Here is an 18,627-nt window from a genome sequence, read left to right on the forward strand (position 1 = left end):
CACTAGGTGTTAATGCACACAGAAGCGGAAGAAGGCCAGAACACTGCTCTTCTTGAGACTAACGGGTTAGTGTCTCTAGGCACAGCAAGCGGCGACGGTTAGATTTGCCCAGGTGTTCTGCAGGCTTCCAGGAGGTCTAGAAGGCACATACATTACCTCAGAAGCTCAACTTTCCGCTGCATCTCACTGCACGTGATCTGCAAGTCCTGCATCATTGCCTTCAGCTCCTCCTCCTTCTCTCCTTGAGAAGGCGAGTCTTTTTGTTTAATCAATGTACTGACTCGCTCCCTCAACTTTCTAGTCAGCTCCTGTAGCTTTTGCTTCTCCAGTCCTAGCTCTGCGATTGTGACCTGATGGTGAAGCTGTGTGTCTTGGAGACCAGGGAGAGCAGCCCTCTCCTCCAGGGTGACTTGATTCTGCACACTGGGCTTCTGGTGATGGGTCTGAGTTGTCCCGTGGAACCAGGCAACTTCGTGCGCTTTTATTTGAGCCAGGAGCCGCGTGCTTCCCTGCTCACAGCATTTGGTTTCTTCTCTGTGCTCTTCTATGACGTGCATGCTCGTGACCTTGGGTGTGCACGCTTCTGGGGTCGGATGGAGTTCAAGCACATTTTCATCAGAGATGACCTCCAGGTTTTCTGAAGGGGTGTCCCACAAGGGGTAGCTGTCATAGTGCAGAGGGGCTCCTTCCAGCAACTTCTCCATCTTCCCTTGAAGTCTCAACACCAGAGCACTGAGCTCCTCATTTTCCATTTTGACCTCATCGTAACTCTTCTCCAGGCTAAGGAACGTTTCCATCACCTCCTCCATTTTCTTCATCTCCTCCTGCAGCCTGAAGACTTCAGTAGTGAGCTCTTTGTTGCTGTCCAGTGACTCATCGTAGCGTGTCTCCATGAGTCTCAACTCCTCCTGGAGGCAGACGTTCTCTCTAGTGGCATCTTCATATAACAACTTATATCTGGAAGATGCCTCGGGGATTCTCTCGAGCATCTTTAGTTTCTTCTTCAGCACGGAGATATCAAAGAGTAGGTCCTGTTTCCTTTCTGAAGCCCGATCGCAGTCTGCACGCAAAACCGTTAGCTGCTCCTGAAGCTGAACGATCTGGCTCTTCAGGTCCCAGGATTCCGTCCTGGTGTCTTCACTGTTTCCAAGCTCAGAGAGGCACTCCAGGGAAATTTCCGACTCCTCACTTTTGCCCTCCTGCCTCTGTACAGAGCTTGTCCCTGTACTTCCCAGGTCCTGGGCCTCGCACTCTCTTAGGTCACTGAGAATGTGCTTAGCGGCTGCACTTTCTCCTTGCTTTATTTGTGATAAAAATGGCTCTGCCTGCTCCCTGGAACTTCCAGAAATCTCAGCCATTTGCTCCTCCAAACAGAACGACACCACTGACCCTGGCTCCAACTTTTTCAGCCTCTGTTGCAACCGGGAAATTTCAGTAGCCATTTTTGCATTTTCCTTCACTGCGTGCTCATGGGCTCTCTGCAGGCTGAGGAGGACGTCTCCATTTTCTTCCAACAGCTGCTCGCCTTGCTGGAGCAGGGACATGGCCCCATTTCCTTCTGCCTCCTCCCCTGCCATTCCCAGGGAATGAACACCCTGAAAGACGGGGAGAGACGTCGCCTGTTGCATGTCCTTGACTGTATTTTGAAGCCTGTGGATTTCTGCACTCAGCTCTGCCTTCTCTAGATCTGCTTGCTCACGACTCACTCTATGGGCGCTCTCCAGGGCCGCAAGCTTGTCTAGCATTTCCCGCCTCTCTTTCTCTCGTTCTACCTGTAGCCTTTCAAGCTGCTGGCTGGCCAGCTGCTCAAAGGACCCTGTTTGGCAGAGCTCCTGTTCCCTCAGCTCTCTCTCCTGACTTCTCTTTAACTCAAGAATCTGGTCAGACAAGAGGCGGTGCTGGCTCTCAGAAGTGTTCCGTAGGTCTTCCAGATCTTGTAGCAGCTGATCTCTTTCCATGCTCAGGCTGGTCCAACGTTCCTTGTATGTCTTCTCCATCATCTCTCGCTCCTGGTTCAAGACGAGAGAGGTTGCCTTCTCCCTCTGGAGCGCCTCCTTCAGCTGCTCCTGGGCATCCGTGCACTCTTGAGCGAGCTCATCCTTCTCAAACTCCCACTGTGCTCTCTCCTCCAGGTGCTGGTCCAGGAGGTCCTTTAGCTCCTGGCGGTAGCGCCCCTCCAGGCTTTGCAGACTTTGCTCACAGCGCTCAGTGACTTCCTCACAGTCAGCCTGAGACTTGGCTTCTATCTGAGAGACTCTTCTAGTACACTCTGTCTCCATTTTTTCCCTAAATGTGGTCAACAGACAGCATTATTGAAACTGCTGCCAACTCCGGAAGCAAACCAACATTTTCCCAGGCACAAGGGAGGCCATTGAGCCAACAATGGGACCGCTTTCTACAACGATCTGATTCCTACATGATTCAGGTGTACCAGAAAGGGGTCCTCTCCTCTGGGAGCCATGGCTGGTGGCAATAAATCTGAAAACTTACCTTTCTCTGAAGCAGGGGGAAATTTACAAAACCAAATCCTTTTATATATTCCCGGATGTACTTCTGTGGCTTAATCCAATGCCTTAAACTGGCCCCTTTCACACAAAATGACCAAAGACACAGTGACCTCACCCTCATCTAGCAAATACTTCTTTGCTTGGGTGAAGAAGGCATTGTGGGATTTCAGGTGCATAAATCAGACATTAATAATAACTATTTTCTGCGTTTGCTTCTCATTTACTAAAACAACACTATATTAAGCAAGGTGGGAAACAAAATCTCTTGGTTACACCTGGGATTTCACACAAGGAAGGCAAACCCTTTCATAATGGCTTTCATAAGCGTGTCCAGAACCTAGCTTATAAACAGCGTTTCTCCGTAAGCAACAGCATCGAAGCAGGAAGGACCTGGCCCTCAACTGGAGCACAGAGAGGGGGTAAGTATCATACAGGAACAGTTCCTCTGACTGCCCGCCCTCCTGTGTGCATGCATCACAATAGTTCCAGGAACCCCAAGGGAGGCTCCCAGTCAACAAGGCAAAACTGGCTGGATTAGCTTTTAAAGAATAATTTTGATATATGGGTTTCTCTGCCCCTTAGTCCTCTCTGACTGGCAGGAACTCCCAAGAAAAGAAGCAGTGGCCAGATGGCTCCGTTCCCCTCACTTTCTTACCTTTCCTCTTGAAGTTCCCTTTGGTGGCATTCCAAGAGCTCTTTCCTTAGCTCCTCTTTCTCCAGCGCGTGCTTCTCCTCCAGGCTCAGCAGCTGCTCCTGGTAAGACTGCTCCAGGTTTTGCGTCAAGTCCCTCACCTTCTCTTCGGCCCAGGCAGCCCCCTGAGCGAGCTCCTCTCTCTCCCGCTGAAAACTTTCCTCCGCCTGCTGCAGCCTGGCCTTGAGCTCCTGCTCATGCTCCAGCCGCAGCTCCTCCTGAAGCTGAGTCTTCTCCTCCTCAAACACCAGTTGCAGCTGCTTCTTTTCCTCTTCGTGCCGGCAGCTGGCCTGGTGGTGGGCCTCCTTCAGCACCACTGCCTGCCCTTGGAGATCGGCAATCTCACCTCGAAGGTCACTTATCTGGGTCTCCAAGGTGAGCATTCCATGCTCGTATTTTTGCTTCATGGCCACCTGCTCCTTTTCACAGGTCCCCCTGGTTTCATCCAGCTGCCTCTCATAATGGCGCACCTAGAACCGGACAGTGAACGCACGGGGTGACTGGGTTCTAGGCTATGCAAAGGGAGCGTGGTGGCAACAAGCACCTCTGTCCCCCAGGACTCTCGTGATTTCTCACTCTGATTGAAAGCAGCGAAGGTTCAAAAGCACCTGAAGTAAAATACTAAAGCAAGCAAGGTCCGCTTATATTTCTTTAGGTATATGGGTTTGTGCATGTGTGTACTTGTGTGTGTACAAGGAGATGCACGTGCAGACGTGTGCGCACCTGCGTGGGGACAGGAGGACAACTACAATGTCAGTCTTTAGCCACTATCCACATTCTTTTTCACAGACAGGTCTTTCACGGGCTCGGAACTCACTGAACAGGCTGGCGGACCAGGGAGCTGCAGGGTCTCTCATTGAATTAACAATGTCTTCCCCAAGTTTGTGTTTGGTGTGGCCTGTGGAGTACCTTACAGACTAAGTGTTTTCGACCCTAAGTTTGCAGCGGGGAAGCAGAGGTGGGGAGATGATGGGGAGCACCTCTGAGGCGCCACACAGAGCTTGGTAGAGCTATTGGAGACCAGCAAAACTCAAGTGAACGCATGAAAGCAGAGGCGGAGGAGGTGGCACTCGGTAACGGGGACTTCCGCTTGATCCCTGAAACCCACATAAAGACAGCTGGGCGTGGTGACGTGTATATGTCCAAGATGCATGTGACCCCAGCACCGTGGAAGCAGAGACAGAGGGTCCCCTGGGCTAGCTGGACTAGATGGATGGCCGAGCTCTGGGTTCAGTGAGAGACCAATCAAGGAAGACACTGGATGTCAATCTCCAGCCTTGACACACTCATATGCTCTTGAATGCTAGCATGAATACATGTGTAAAGATGCCTAACACATACCACATGCGAGAAAGGAAAAAAAAACCCCAAAACTCAAAACATGGTGAAGGTGAGCAGCCACATAGTGAAGGACCGAGAGGCCAGGGATAAGAAGTTGTATCTAATCTAGAAAGTGGTACTACATCAGAGAAAGGGTTGGTTTGTTTGTTTTTTAACTGGGATATTTTTAAGCAAGTTAAAAACACTATAATTAGTATATTACGATATGAGAGGCTGAGCACACCACACGCTGGACAACTTTCTCACTGTCTATACCAAGGACCAGGGGAAAAATCACATCACAGAACGGGCCTGTGAGGAAGGAGTGGCAGGAACTTGGCATGCCGACAGGACTCCCCGCCACCAGAGGATGAGACTGGGAAGCAAGGCTTACCTTCTCTTCCAGCTCCAGTCTGAGGTGGCACAGGTCCCTATGATGCTGTTCTTTCATCTGCTCGATGACCAGCTCTGCCTCGATGCTCATATTCAGGGGATTGCATTCTTCAGAACCGAGCCCTGGAAACACACGGAAACCACGGACGCTGCCTCAGGTTGTCATTGGCACACGCTGGCATCTGGTGAGCGGTATGGCTTGACTAAGGAATCCTTCTCAGCCAGATGTGCCCATGTGTGAAGCTGTGAACAGCTTCTCTGCTCTCTAGGCATTAGGGCAACAAGAGGAAGGTGGTTATATTCTCCTGAATATAGGCAGTGTGCCAAACCATGCCTTTGCCTCCACGGAACATCTTTTTTAATGATTTATGGGCATGTATGGAATATGTTGGTTGAATGTGAGCTCTCTGTAAAATGCTATGTGGCAAGGAGATAGTATAGGTAGAGTTTGTTCAAATGAACCAGCCTTCTGTCAATCCAGAAACTGCCTGGTGACAAATTCAGAGGGTGATGTGGCGGGGGGGACTGTATGATACCTTTGCTGCTGAGGCTTATGGGACTAACTTCATGGGCCAAGAGGTCTGATCCATCCCTCAATGTCGCATACGATTGTTTTACTGTCGTGAATGTCCTGGTGTCTAGGCTTTTTCGCCTTAAACAATCAGCTATAAATAGGGCGTGGCTCAGAGGAGTGGGTGTGGACATCTGGGGAGGAGAGTCTCAACGGCTTCCAGGGAGTTTACCTTTTCCATTGGTCACAAGAAGAAGCACAGGGAAATTGGACAGAAGTTGAGGACTGAGCTAGCACAAGGTCAAATACATCTACTACCAGGTAGAGATGTCTCAGAGCAGTGAGACTCAAATATTTTTTTCCTTTGGAAGACCTGAAGGCAGATGGACAACGTTCTAGGGCAGACTTCTGGGATCGACAGTCTTGCCTTGAGCTTTCTCTTCATACATTTTAACACATCCCCATGCCAAGGTGGCAGAGTTCCTTGGCACTAACCCCCAATATTGGTGCAAGTGAGTCACTGATCAGAAGGAAAAACTCATGACTTCTTCCACCACCTCCCAACCACCTGATGGTCCTACAGTAGAGGTGAGAGAAGCAATAAACCACCTTCCTAAGAACCAAAGGGGAAGAGAAGCTACAAGAGCAGCAGAATTCACGTGAGCCTTGCTGAAACGAAAACACAACGCACCGAACAAAGAGGCAGGCATTAGGCAAAGAGCTGAGCAGGGCTGTACTGTGGCTCCCAAACAGGCCTGCCACCCTCGCCACTCACTGCCTCCCCCAGCCACAGACAGTAGCTATTAACTCATTTGCTGTTCTGCAGAGGCAAATAAGGCATTTAGCTTAGCCAGCCTTTGAAAACCAGTTATGGGTTCTGTGGTGTGTGGTTGGCTCACTCTTCCAAACCATCTTCATACCAGGCAGACACTGGCGGGGAGGGAAGAGTCAGCAATATCAAAATCAGAAATATTTTTTTACAGAGACCTCAAGGACAAATGAGAAACCCAGCCACAAGTGAGGCAGCTCAAAAAATGAGACTGCCAAAGTCTCTCCCTCCCCGGATTCCAGGATGCCAGTGTTCAGCAATGCTGCACGCAGCCATGGTTCTAGAAACCAGGTCAAATGCAGATACCAGAAAGATTGTGTGCAACTGTGTTTACCTTGGTCGGGTTCAATGCCACCACCGTGAAGGTCAAGTTCTTCTGACAGCGAGTTCTTCAAGGGGAGCCTTAATATTTTGCCTTGTGCACGATATTCTTCTAGCTCTGAATGAAGTTCATCCACTTGGTCTTGTAAAAGCTGGAGTTTAAAAACCAACACCAGTCTTACATGGGGCACCAAGAGCGCAAGCAACAAGAAAAACAGATAAAATGGATAATTGCAAAACAAACTTCTATGCTTCAAAAGACACCAAGAAAGTAAAAAAGAGAAGGTGGCTGAAGAGCGAACTCGGAGGTCGGGAACCTGTCTTGCTATGCACAGGACCTGAATTTGGTGCCCAGCTCCCACACCAGGGGTCTACAATCACCTGACTCCCACTCCAGGGGAGTCTGATCCCCTCTTCTGGCCTCTGGGGGTACTGCACTCAAATGCCAAAACAACACAAACACATATACACATAATGGAAATAAAAACATATTTTTAAGATGAGTAAAAAGATAATACATGTAATTGGAGGGAAGTTTTGTTAACTATCAGGTAGGAACTTATAACTCAAGTTTATAAATATTATTAGAACTCAAAGACAAGGAATTCAACTTAAAAAATGGGCAAATGCGGTAACAGATAGCTCAATAAAGAAGACACACAAACAGCCAATAAGTACATCAGAAGACTTGCGACACTGTTAGCTACCAGGATGCTGTATGACAACAAGGGTAGAGAAAGATGTGGGGAAGCTGGGACTCTCCTACGGTTCGAAGGAACATGGTGTCAGCACCTCAGAGGAGGCCTGCCAGTTCCCCGAAGTTAAACATTGATTTATCTTGTGTTCCAGTTGAACACTTGCAGGTATAAACCTCAAAAGAAATAACATATATATATGTGTGTGTGTGTGTGTGTGTGTGTGTGTGTGTGTGTGTATGCCCATGCAAAAATCTATATCAAAGTATACATTCCTAAAAACCCAAATTTCTACTAACTAACAAAATGTTACATATCTATACAACGGGATTTTATTCAGCCACTGGAAGGAAGAGAACACAGACACATACATCAACATGATAAACATGGTCAGTATCACCAGCTGAAGGAAGAGAACACAGACACATACATCAACATGATAAACATGGTCAGTATCACCAGCTGAAGGAAGCCGTTTACAAAGAACCATGCTACATGATCCCATTTCTATGAAAGGTGAAGATTAGCTCTTCAGAGACAGAAAATAGACCCATAGCTGCTTGTGGTGGGAGGTGGGACAGGGGGTGGACAATAAACAAGAGAAGCCAGCTAAAGTGGAACTGGGCGGGGGGGGGGGGTGTTCCTGGAGAGACGACAACATTCTCACACTGAGTGTGGTCAGGATGGCTCAGCTGTTTGAATATAATTAAAGACACGGAATTGTATGCATACATTGAACGCAAGGAATGCGTGGCATACAAAGTGGTTCCAAAGTGATGAAACAGGAGAATTCTGAGGGCATCAGTAACGGGTTTACTGACGATTCATTCACTTTAGAGACAACTATAATAACATGGGGCGATGGTGAAGGCAGCAGAAGTGCCTGTCACTTCCTAGATGTGCAGCTCAGCCCCTGAGGAGGCAGGCCAGCAGCAATCTCATGGGGGGGGGGCGGGGGTGGATGTCCTCATCTCTTCACAAGGACAAGTTGTATCTAAAACAAGAACTCCGTTCCACCTACCTCATTAATAAGTATTTTTGACTTAAGAAAAAAGATCAAATTCCTACGCTTAGAGGAGTTAAGAAACAGTCCTAAAAACAACTGTGTCTGGTAGACCCTGGGATGGCTAACAACCAAAGCCTGAGTGCTTTCTGCTCCGAGTTTTTGCCTTTTCCAAATAATTTAGAAATATTTAGAATTTCAAATATTTGGAAAAAGGGGTAGGAACCAGGACAACACTAACTCCAGTCACATCAAGTCTACAACAGCAGCTAGGGGAAGCTAATTTTGGAATAAACACATCAATATAACCACGTATGTCTTCACTCAGCATAAAACTGGACATTCCTCTCTACAGTCACAAGACAAGATAGACCTGAATGCAGTGTGCTTGACTACTGACAGCCCAGGATATGGATACAATGAGTAGCTAGCGTTCATGTCTGTGTTTCGTGTGTGGCTGGCTCTGCTCTAAGCACAGATTCTCTCTGAGCTTCCACAGCTGCCCTTTGGGTGGGCACTCATTTTGCCACCGTGCACAAAGGAAGCGGAGGCACCCATAGATTGCAGTAGATGAGATCAGGAAGTGCCGAGGCTGGGACTTGAACCCAGGCCCCCTTGCACTGCTAAGTTCCCATCAGCCACGCACCCTGCACTGTTGCTCATACTCATTTCGCATCTGCGCCAACCTCTCTTCTTGAAGGAAGAATTCAGCACTGCTGGGATCGAGGTCACCAAACTAGAAAGGACAAAAAAACAAGGCTGTCATTTTTCCCAAGGGCCCTTCTTTGACCTATCACATTCCAAAGATCCCAGTTTCTGGTGTCACCATGGCTCCCAGATATGACAGGAATGTGGCATTTGAGCAGAGACACCACCAACCAGAACAGGAGAACACCCAAGAGCTGTCTTGCGCCTGGGTCGGGAGCCCACCTCCACGCCAAGCAAAGCTTTCCTCACAGCCACTACTCCAAATTCCAGCCTGAGAAGTTACAACTTCCTGTAGGAGTCCAAACAGTTCCCTAATACAAATGTTCTTGGCATTGCCCCTGCTCTTTTGGGGGAGTGACATTTTGGGCAACTTGTCAAGGAAATTGGAAGGAGACGGACTACCTTTTCTGCTAACACATTTTCCAGATTGTGCTGAAGTTTGTTGGTCAGGGCCTCATACTCTGCCAACTTCTCTGCGTTTTCCAGAAGCTCGTTTTCCAGGCGATGGTTTTCCTTAAAGAAATTTGGTAAGATAAACACAACACAAGTTAGAAATCAGAACATTGTCTTATCACTTTTACATGAAACAGAAACCAGGACTTGAGATTAAGAAAAGCCATCTGTCATGAAAGCTAGAGAATACTAGAAACAAAACAGTTATTAAAAGGGCCGATACCTAGGGCATGATCTGAAAGTCTGGCTTTAAAGAGGACCTCATAAAATGTGCTCCGTCACGCCTTAGCCACTAACAGGCCCATGTGGGAATCGAGCATTGGAAATACATCCGGAACCAACTGGGACATACACTGTCAGAGGGGAATCCGCACTGGATCCGCACGGCAAGCTACAAATGCAGAAGACGGCTCCCAAAATGACAGTGCCGTGTAGATACCGCATTAAATGGCTTGAATTTAACTCCACTTCTTAATGTGGACACTATTTTCTAATAATGTACAGCAATACATGCTTACTTTAAAAAAGAAAGGACATAGATGGCTTTATTTTATTTCTATGCGGCATCACAATGGAGTGCTTTAAGTGACAGATTCTCAATGAATTGTTGTAAGAAACCGGTTATAAAGTCCCTTCCTAGGGCCGGCGGCACGAGCTGGCTCACTGGGCAAAGGCACTCGCCACCAAGCCTGACCAACTGAGCCAACGCCCCAAGGCCCACACGGAGAAGAGAAGTGACTTCCTGAAAGTTATCCCCTGACCGCCATGTGCTCATGTCACCGTATCCGCACTAAACTGATTCATGTTAAAGAGAAACACCTTGTCTAGCTATAGCAGGAGGCTCAGAAGAACTAAGAAGAGTAAATCCAAAATCAATCTTAATTAATGGGCATTGCAGTTTACAGCTAGTTTATAGATAATTTTGGTGTAAGGATATAGAAGTTACACATAAATGGCTCATAACTTATATGCAAAAGCAAATTATAATAAAATAACATACCAACTGAAACTCACAAACTTTCTTTCCATTAAAAAAAAAGATTTTTCACAGTACATTTTAGAAAGATTTCACCCACATTTGTTTAAAAAAAAAAAAAAAACAACCCAGAAATACAGACTTGCCATTTGACATATTTTCATCTCCAGTGTTAAGGGCTGATTGGAAGAATGCTTTTTTTCCAAGTACATCTTGCCAAAAGAATAGAGAGCCAGTATATTTTTAATGTATTCTAGTTCACACTCTCACATGGCAATATGGAGTTTAAAAAATGTACTTAAAGCATTAAAAAAAAACCTAGTGGGCGGTGGGGGAGGCGGGTAGTGGTGTACACCTTTAATCCCTGCAGAGGCAGGGCTACACAAAGAAACCCTGTCTTGAAAAACCAACCAAGTAAACAAAAACAACAACAAAACTCTACCTTCTCCTAAAGTGCAAACTCTATTATTTCAGTCTCTCAAAGAATAGCCACACTTAGATGCTGAACTGACAGAGCAAACCCTGCACTCCAGACCCTGGTTGCTGCTCTGGATACCAAGTCATATACTGAGCACGAAGGACAATATGGACAACAGGAGGAAGGCAGGGGGTACAGCTACAATCATAGAGGCACAACCTACTACTGACAACAAGAAAGGGGGTGTGACGGGAATGGGAGGTTAATATGGCCTGCGATGTTGGGGATACGGCAAAAGGAGCATAAAGGAGGAGCAGAGAGCTCCTACCAGACCCTAGGCCCCCTGCAGTCCCAAATGCCAGCAAAGCCACCACCATGTCCTGGCCAGGGCAGTGAGGATCCTTGCGTTTAGCCCTATGCAGACTTAGGCTTTAAGAGCGCAGGAGCATTGTGTGGGTGCTAACAGGAAGGCTACCTTCATGGAGAGGGCAAGGCGGTCCCGGACATAGTTCTCTTCCGTTTTGGCCTTTTCAATTTCCCGCTCGAGCTCCACCCGCTGCTTGCCCATCTGCTGCAGGATCTGCTCCCTCTCTTGGCGGAGTTCGTTCTTCAAGGTTGTTATGCGCTCCTTGTATTCTTCATCCAGCTTCCTGTGACGGAGAACAGATCAATGTGGTCTTTAGACTCCCTGGAGGGCAGTATGTGACGATTCCAAAACTGGAGACAGAGGCACACTGTGACAATGCCTAAAAGTGCTCTGCCTTCCTTCCCGGAGGCTGGGCCGTACCTCTCCAGTCAGATGTGGTCCCTAGCTCTGTTCCCACCCTGCCCTGAGTTGGGGTAGAGGGATAATGGAGGGTTGGGAAAGTCAGGGAAGGACCCTGACCTCGCCCTCCTGGCCACACCTGAGGTTGTACTCATTCCTCCGCTCAATGGCCGCATGGTGATCGTCAACCTCTGAAGCCATTAGAGACTTCAGCTTTTCTGCCTTGTCCAGGTCCGACCGTAGCTTTTCTTTCTCTCTGACCACTTGGTCAACTCGTTCCCTAGAATTAGAAAGAAAGTGAATTAGTAGGAAGCTGTTTCTAAGCAACCAGGAGACCCAAAAAAACCCCCTCTCATGGGACTCGCTTCAAAACAAACACAAAACCAAGACAGCCAAAACCCTCCCCAAACAAAAATGCCATCCACAGTTCCCTTTAGAAGCTCCTGCCAATCGGAGCCCCAGCTCGCTTCCCTTCAACAGATAGGAAGAGCAGTGCTCGCTTCGGCAGCACATATACTAAAATTGGAACGATACATATAGGAAGAGCAGCCACGCTAGCCTGTGGGCAAGAAAAGGCTCCAGGGGCCAGTGACACGGGCGACAAGGGAATGGACCAGGCAAACCTGCTCGACTTACAACAGATGCCGGATCTCGGCCTTGAAGCTGGCCAGAGCTGCCTGGTGTATGCCGTTCTTGGTAACCAAGAGTTCATTCTCGAGAGCCAGCGTCAGTTCTGTCAGGTTGACATTTCCATCCAGGCTGAAATCCAAGGCCTGGGAATCAGAACAACACGGAGTCAAAACAAATGACAAGCCCAGCTCCCAGAAGCAGAAAGTGCAGAAGCTGTATAAACGGAGACAGAAGCCAGCCGAGAGACCAGGAGGGTCTCTCAGAGGGCAGCTTTCATTTAGAACACCATTTTCTTAAGGAAACCAAGCTCACACCTCATGACAGCCCACCTGACATTGTAAGCAAACACAGTAGGTGTATTTCAAACTCTGCCAAGTGAAGATGAACTTAGATATTGAAATTATCTTCAATAATTTGAGATTTAAAAAAAAAACTATGGAACTACTCAGCCATAGGCTTCTGGTTTAAGTGTACATAAAAAGTTGTCTCTTATCTCTGAAGTCTCAAAACCATTAAGTCATTCAGGAAAAATCAAGTCAAAAATTCGTTTCAAAAGATAAACCGACACCCCCTTCCTGGGATTGCCAGTTTCCGCCACACCTTCAGGATCTCCTGGCTGTTCTCAATGCCTTCTTCCTGCCAGGTGTCCAGGATCCTCTCCACAGATGCATGGCCCATCCCGTCATCCAAGCAGGAGAAGACCCGGAAGCCGATGGTACTTGTCATGGCTGCCGAGGTCGTGGTCCTCCGTCCACTCTCATCAAAAGACTGGAAGAAGAAAGAGTCCTGAGCAAACCAAGGTGAGCCCCAGAAAATCAGCTGATACCAGCTAAGACCGGGACCGCCAGGCTGGGCAGAATTCCATTGGCACAGCCTGGGGTGGAGGTAGGGAAGCCATGCTGTGCCTTTGATCTGTGGTTCCCAGGGAGCCAAGCCTACAAGCTTATCAGAAAGAACTGTTCTGGGAGAGTTGGCTGAAGATGAGATGCATGGCTACTTGATACCAGGTTTCTTCAACCCCACGCTGTCGTCATGAGGCATAATTTGTGGCCTTCACACTCTGTAATTTATGGCCATTTCTCGAACCATCCTTTCCTTTCGAATGGCTTGGTCTTTCTCCTTCTCTAGAATACCTTTTCTTCTTTGTATTTTCCTTTAGACAACAAATCAAGCCATTCAGAATTACTAAATGGGTTTTTTCTTAACACTTATTCTGAAAGAAAATATTCCATTGATTCTCTTCTTCCCTAAGACAGGTCTCACTAAGTGGTCTCACTAACCTCCACCTTGCATGGCTGTCTGGCCTCTGCCTCCCTAGGACTGGGATCACAGGTGTGCACCAACACACGCAGCTAGCTTTGTGTGCTGACCTCTTACCTGCATAGAGAGATGCCGCTTTAGTTGTCTGTAGGGAGTAGATGCGGATGTTGTGAGGGACTTTCCAGTTTTAAACAGACTATAGAAAAAGTCTTCGACACTCATTGTACCATCGGGATCAAGGCTGAGAAAGACTTCCTCCAACATCTAGGAAAGAGCAATCCCGTGTTTTAAACACGCACAAATAGCACATGCACAATATACTTCCGGTCAGCAGAAATCCACCCCCCTGTCGACTCTAGGACTTCAGGCATATACTGCTGTCTCTAGTCTCATTTAAAAGAGTTCCCCTCTTTAGAAATGATGTCCTCCCCTCTCCCTCAAACAAAAGTCCATTTTTAGTATCTCCATATTATATAATCTAGCAATCAACCTTTCTTTCATTCGTTCATACTTCCAGGACAGGCAGCCTTAAATGTCTCAGGTATTATTATTTTTATAAATTTTAAAAATCTCTTCATACATACAGCTAGCTCATAACCCTATGTTAATTGGACATTCGTTATGCCTTCAAAATGTGGTGGTTCTAAGCAATTGATATCTGGCTCATACTGAAATTTTCAGATTGGCATGTGTGATGTTTAGTGTCAACTGCTAACTTGGCAGGATTTGAAATAACTTGAGGGGCCCCTGGGCTTGTTTATGGGGGGTTATCTTGGTTGCATCAACTAAAATGGGAAGCTCTGCCCATGGAGGCTGGGATCCTGGACTCCCCAAGTGGAGAAAGTGGGCTGAGCTGGAGCAAGCATTTGTTCATCACCTGTTCCTGATTATGAATGGGATATGACCAGATATGATTCAAATCCCTGCTGCTCTAACTTCTGTGCTGCGGTAGAGTGTGCACCTTCCATGGTGAAGCAGAATAAACCTGCGCTGGTTTGAATGAGAAGGACCCCCGTGGGCACATATATTGGAATGCTTGATTTGCAGTGGCAATGTTTAGGAAGGATTTGGAGGTGTGCTCTTGTTGGACGAGTGTGTCACTGGGGTTGCAAAAGTCCACCTTAGGTGCAGTCTTCCTCTCTCTGTGTCTGCTGCCTGCAGATTAGGACAGAAGCTCTCAGCTACTGCGCTAGTCCTATGCCTACCTGCCAGCTACCATGCTTCCTGCCATGATGACCATGGACTCACCCTCTAAGCTATAACCAAGGCTCCGATTAAATGCTTCTTCTATCAGTTGTGTTGGCCATGGTGTTTGTCATGGCACTGGGACGGTGACTAAGACAAAGCCCTTTCCCCTATGCTGCCCCCCTCCAGGATGTTTTATTACAGAAACAGGAAAAGGAACTCAAGCAGCCTGCTCACACGACAAATTTGCTCTGGGCCAGACCGCAGTGATGCTCCTTGGAACATGCTGAAGTCGCATTTTAATGTGTTAGCCCAGGAAAGACCAAGGCTGGGTGAGAATGGTCTTGTTTGTGTGTGTGCAAAAGGAGGGGCTCATACATTAGAAGAGGAAGGAATTTTGTCTCTCACTCTGTATTCTCTGGTGGCCACTGTATAATTTTTATCATATAATAGGGAACAGGGAGACTGGACCACAACCGGTGTGGAGGCTTGTCGAGGGACGGTTTGTTCCTTCTTCCCAACAGGAATGGAACAGGGGAAAGAGTGGCATGAAACCATGAAGCCACAGGCAGAAGGAAAGACACAGGCCTGCATTGTGTGATAAAAGTTCATTAAGGAACAGGTCTCCAAGAACAAAACAGAAACCACTCAGAGATCTTACAATATGGCTGCTGTCGTGCACTAAGGGAGGGACTTAAGACTGTACTGGTGACAAGTTCCCATATGATGTCCAAGACTCAAGAAGCAAGAAGACAGTATGCTAATGAATTTTATCTCAAACGCTTTTTCCCAAGTCAGAGGAGACATATGTTTCATTTGGGAGAGGATTCTGAGACAAGGAAACTCTTCTAGAAGAAAAAAAAAATCTGTCAAAGAAATAACAGGTTCTAACTGGATCTTGTGATCAGTGGCATTTGAGACAAGATGCTTAGCCTGCCGAACGCCTTCAGCTTTTCTGTCTCATTCTCACCAATCTAAAGAACTACGTCCTAAGGGACATAGCTTTGAGGACCATCCAAGCAGAAATGTCCATGAAATCCAGACATACCAATGGATTACATCCATACTTGGCCAAATCCGTGCAGTTTCTAGGTGGCCTGAACACCCGTCACTTAATCCATCCAAACCCGCTGGAGTAATAGACTCTTGCTACTTATTTTAAGGCAGAGCTCAGGATGAGAAGTGGTGAGTAAATAAAAGGATGTGAATTTAGAAAGGACTGGATGGTCATGGCTGGGCTCAAGAGAATGCTGGGCACATAAGCAACTGGGGTACCTGCCCTCATTGGAAACAGGGGTCCCATCTAGAACAAGGTCATTTTCATTTCCCACACTGGCCAGGTCTGTGGGTGGCTGACTTCTCCCTGTGTAGGATGGGAACATGCACCAGAAGAGGGCCCAGGGACTGGACACCCACAGGGGTCTGGTAGGTGACAGGAGTCACCGAGGCATGAAGGCTTCCGACATCAGAGAGCAAGTGGTGAGGTCTATTCTAGCTGAGCACATGGCTGCCTGCGGTCTCCAGAGACGCTGGCTGTGGCTTGCTATTGCAAATATTTAGGAGAAACTTCCAGTTTCAAAGAATGTGTCTCAAAGATCAGCTTTTAAAATACTGGACAGGTCAAACAAAGTCATCCTTGGGTTTGATGTGGCCTCGAGGGAGGTAGTCTGCCAGCCCTGCCCCCTTTGCTGGCCTCTCTTACAGAAAGTGTTGTGTGAGTGACAGCCAGAGAACAAATCTAACTCTCCCTCCAAAAAACAGGGCGGCAGTGATCTCACTGGCTTCCTCTGCAAAAGGCTGACAGAGTTCAAACTGCTTCCAGGTGTAAAGTTCCAGGATCCCAAGTCCGATGCCAATAACACCAGTTTGCACTCAGCTTTGGTTCAGAGCTAAGGACACAAAGTGCAGGACATCTCCTGATTTCTCTCGGTGGGAGGGGCGGAAACACTGAGCAGGAGCAAGCTCCATGAGCAATGCCTTCCTAATTGGTGCAGCACTGGGAAAGAACTGAAAGTGTCCCTTGCCATCTCGGGATTCAGGAGCTCCCAGCAGAAAAAAAGGAAGCCGGCTCCCCGTGAGTGGCTGCGGTTTATGTCCCAAGGATTCTTCCCAAATCAGCAATTCAAGTTTGCGAAATGTTTCTGGGTTAAAAAACAAAACAACAACCAAAGGCTCTTTGGACAGTATTGGTTCAGAAATTGGGACAATTAATTCTATGACTCAACAACCACTGTTGAAAAGAAATGAGCCCTGGGGTATTACAAAGGTTGTCAGAGGGTTTATATAAAGCTCACGTCAGATGAGAAAAATCAAGCTTTCCTGCAAGTCAGGCTACTTGGCAGCCGTTAAAGACTGGTCTCTTGGTTAGGAACATGCCACCACGTCCCCCCCCCATCCCCCCCCAGAGGCAGCCAGCATGGTGTCAGATATCATTAGACTCAAGGATCCCGGAGCAATGACTGTTTCCTAACCTCCAACTTTCCCTAACCTTTTTGTAGCTTTTTGAAAGACTTGTCTCATGCATTTTCCGGTGCTTCCCGGCTATTCACACACTAATTCTGGAGATCTCTCGATTCCTCATGAAGCATAAAGCAGATTCTCAAGACCCTTTACGCCTTCAAAGTCACCAGCCTACCTGACCCCATTACCTCATGGGCCTGAATCTGGCTGTTCCTCACAGCAAGGCTCCCTGAACACCAGTCTGAAAACTTCAGACCGCCGTTGCTGAGGCTGCCTGTCCCATTCACCACTCAGTGTCCCCAAGTGACAAGCGATGACACTGAGATCTTTCCAGAACTGCAAACCCAGCAGCCCGGCCTTCAAAACACTCTAATTCCAGGCTCTGGCCTTCCTTAATTCTTGCTTGTTTCCCCACATTTTCCTCTTTTGGGTGATGCTTCTACAGCTATATGCTGGCAGTGCTGAGCTTGTCTGGTTATCTCATATGAGGTAACATAGCACGGTAGGGGACCGTATTATATATTCAGGAAGCTCAGTTACATCAGCTTTGATTTCTGCCACACAGCATGACTTTCCCGTAGGCTGTCTTTCTAGTAAGAAAGAATGCACGTCTCTCACAGGGTAGCCACAGTATCAGTCCCAAATGAGAACAAAGCACCCGGTTACCGCTCCATCCACGTTCTGTAAGCCGTACTGTTCACAGATGGAAACCAGCTTCTTCCGGTTCAGGTGACCATCTCGAGTGATCCCCAGATCTTCGCAAACCTCTTGCAGTTTCTCTTCTATCCAGTCTTGGGGAGGGCAAGACCCACTGTGTGAAGCATTCAGGTCATCCGGGTTCCAAAACCTTAGCTGACCTAAAATCGAGCATAGACTGTGTTGTGTTCAAAGGATTCCCACAGGGATGCTGGCTGTGACAGAAAACGTACCTTTGGAGAGTAAACCTTTCAATTGTTTTTGTACTTTTGCATGTATGAGTGTTTTGCTTGCATATATGTCTGTGCACCACATACATATAGTGTCCACGGAGGAACTACAGTTACAGAGGTGCTACTGGGACTCGAACCTGGGTCCTCTGAAAGGACAATTAGTACTCTTAACTACAAAACTATCTCTCTATCCTCAAATACATATTGTATGAGACAACTACAAATATTGCCCCTGCTTTGATTTGGTGCTGACGTCACATTGTAAATGGATTTGATTTGGTGCTGACGTCCCATTGTAAATCGGAGGCATTTTTTGCTCTGGGACGGCCGCCCACAAGAAAGGAACATTATCTCACACTGAGGACACACAGGTCAAAGGCCTCAACTGAGGCCTTCCCAGAATTTTTTATTTCTGTTTTCTTTCTGGTCTAAGCATCACAGCCTCTTTTCCTGGGAAGGAAACAACCATAATGAGCCTTTCAAGGTTCAGCTAGTCTCCAAATCTCCCTGACCCACAGAAACCCAAGAATGCAACTTAAAAGAAGATGTGGCAAGCTGAAGGATACAATCTG

General features: G+C 47.4%; 1 protein-coding gene across 1 annotated transcript in view; it reads right to left on the reverse strand.

Annotated features, from left to right (window-relative positions):
• Positions 1–17,863, reverse strand: part of Nin (ninein) — a 45,833-nt gene extending 27,970 nt beyond the window's left edge. Inside the window, exons 1-12 of the mRNA XM_026779278.1 lie at positions 17,793–17,863; positions 13,599–13,745; positions 12,822–12,989; positions 12,228–12,364; positions 11,731–11,871; positions 11,301–11,475; positions 9,381–9,491; positions 8,917–9,006; positions 6,586–6,724; positions 4,913–5,034; positions 3,163–3,668; positions 157–2,286 (exon numbers count right to left, since the gene is read on the reverse strand). Of these exons, the coding sequence (XP_026635079.1) occupies positions 157–2,286; positions 3,163–3,668; positions 4,913–5,034; positions 6,586–6,724; positions 8,917–9,006; positions 9,381–9,491; positions 11,301–11,475; positions 11,731–11,871; positions 12,228–12,364; positions 12,822–12,989; positions 13,599–13,745 (3,866 nt within the window). The 5' untranslated portion in view covers positions 17,793–17,863. The remainder of the gene's footprint in view (positions 1–156; positions 2,287–3,162; positions 3,669–4,912; positions 5,035–6,585; positions 6,725–8,916; positions 9,007–9,380; positions 9,492–11,300; positions 11,476–11,730; positions 11,872–12,227; positions 12,365–12,821; positions 12,990–13,598; positions 13,746–17,792) is intronic.
• Positions 17,864–18,627: the final 764 nt, after the last annotated feature.

The sequence above is a fragment of the Microtus ochrogaster genome, chromosome 1, assembly GCF_000317375.1.
Source record: "Microtus ochrogaster isolate Prairie Vole_2 chromosome 1, MicOch1.0, whole genome shotgun sequence".
Taxonomy (NCBI): Eukaryota; Metazoa; Chordata; class Mammalia; order Rodentia; family Cricetidae; genus Microtus; species Microtus ochrogaster.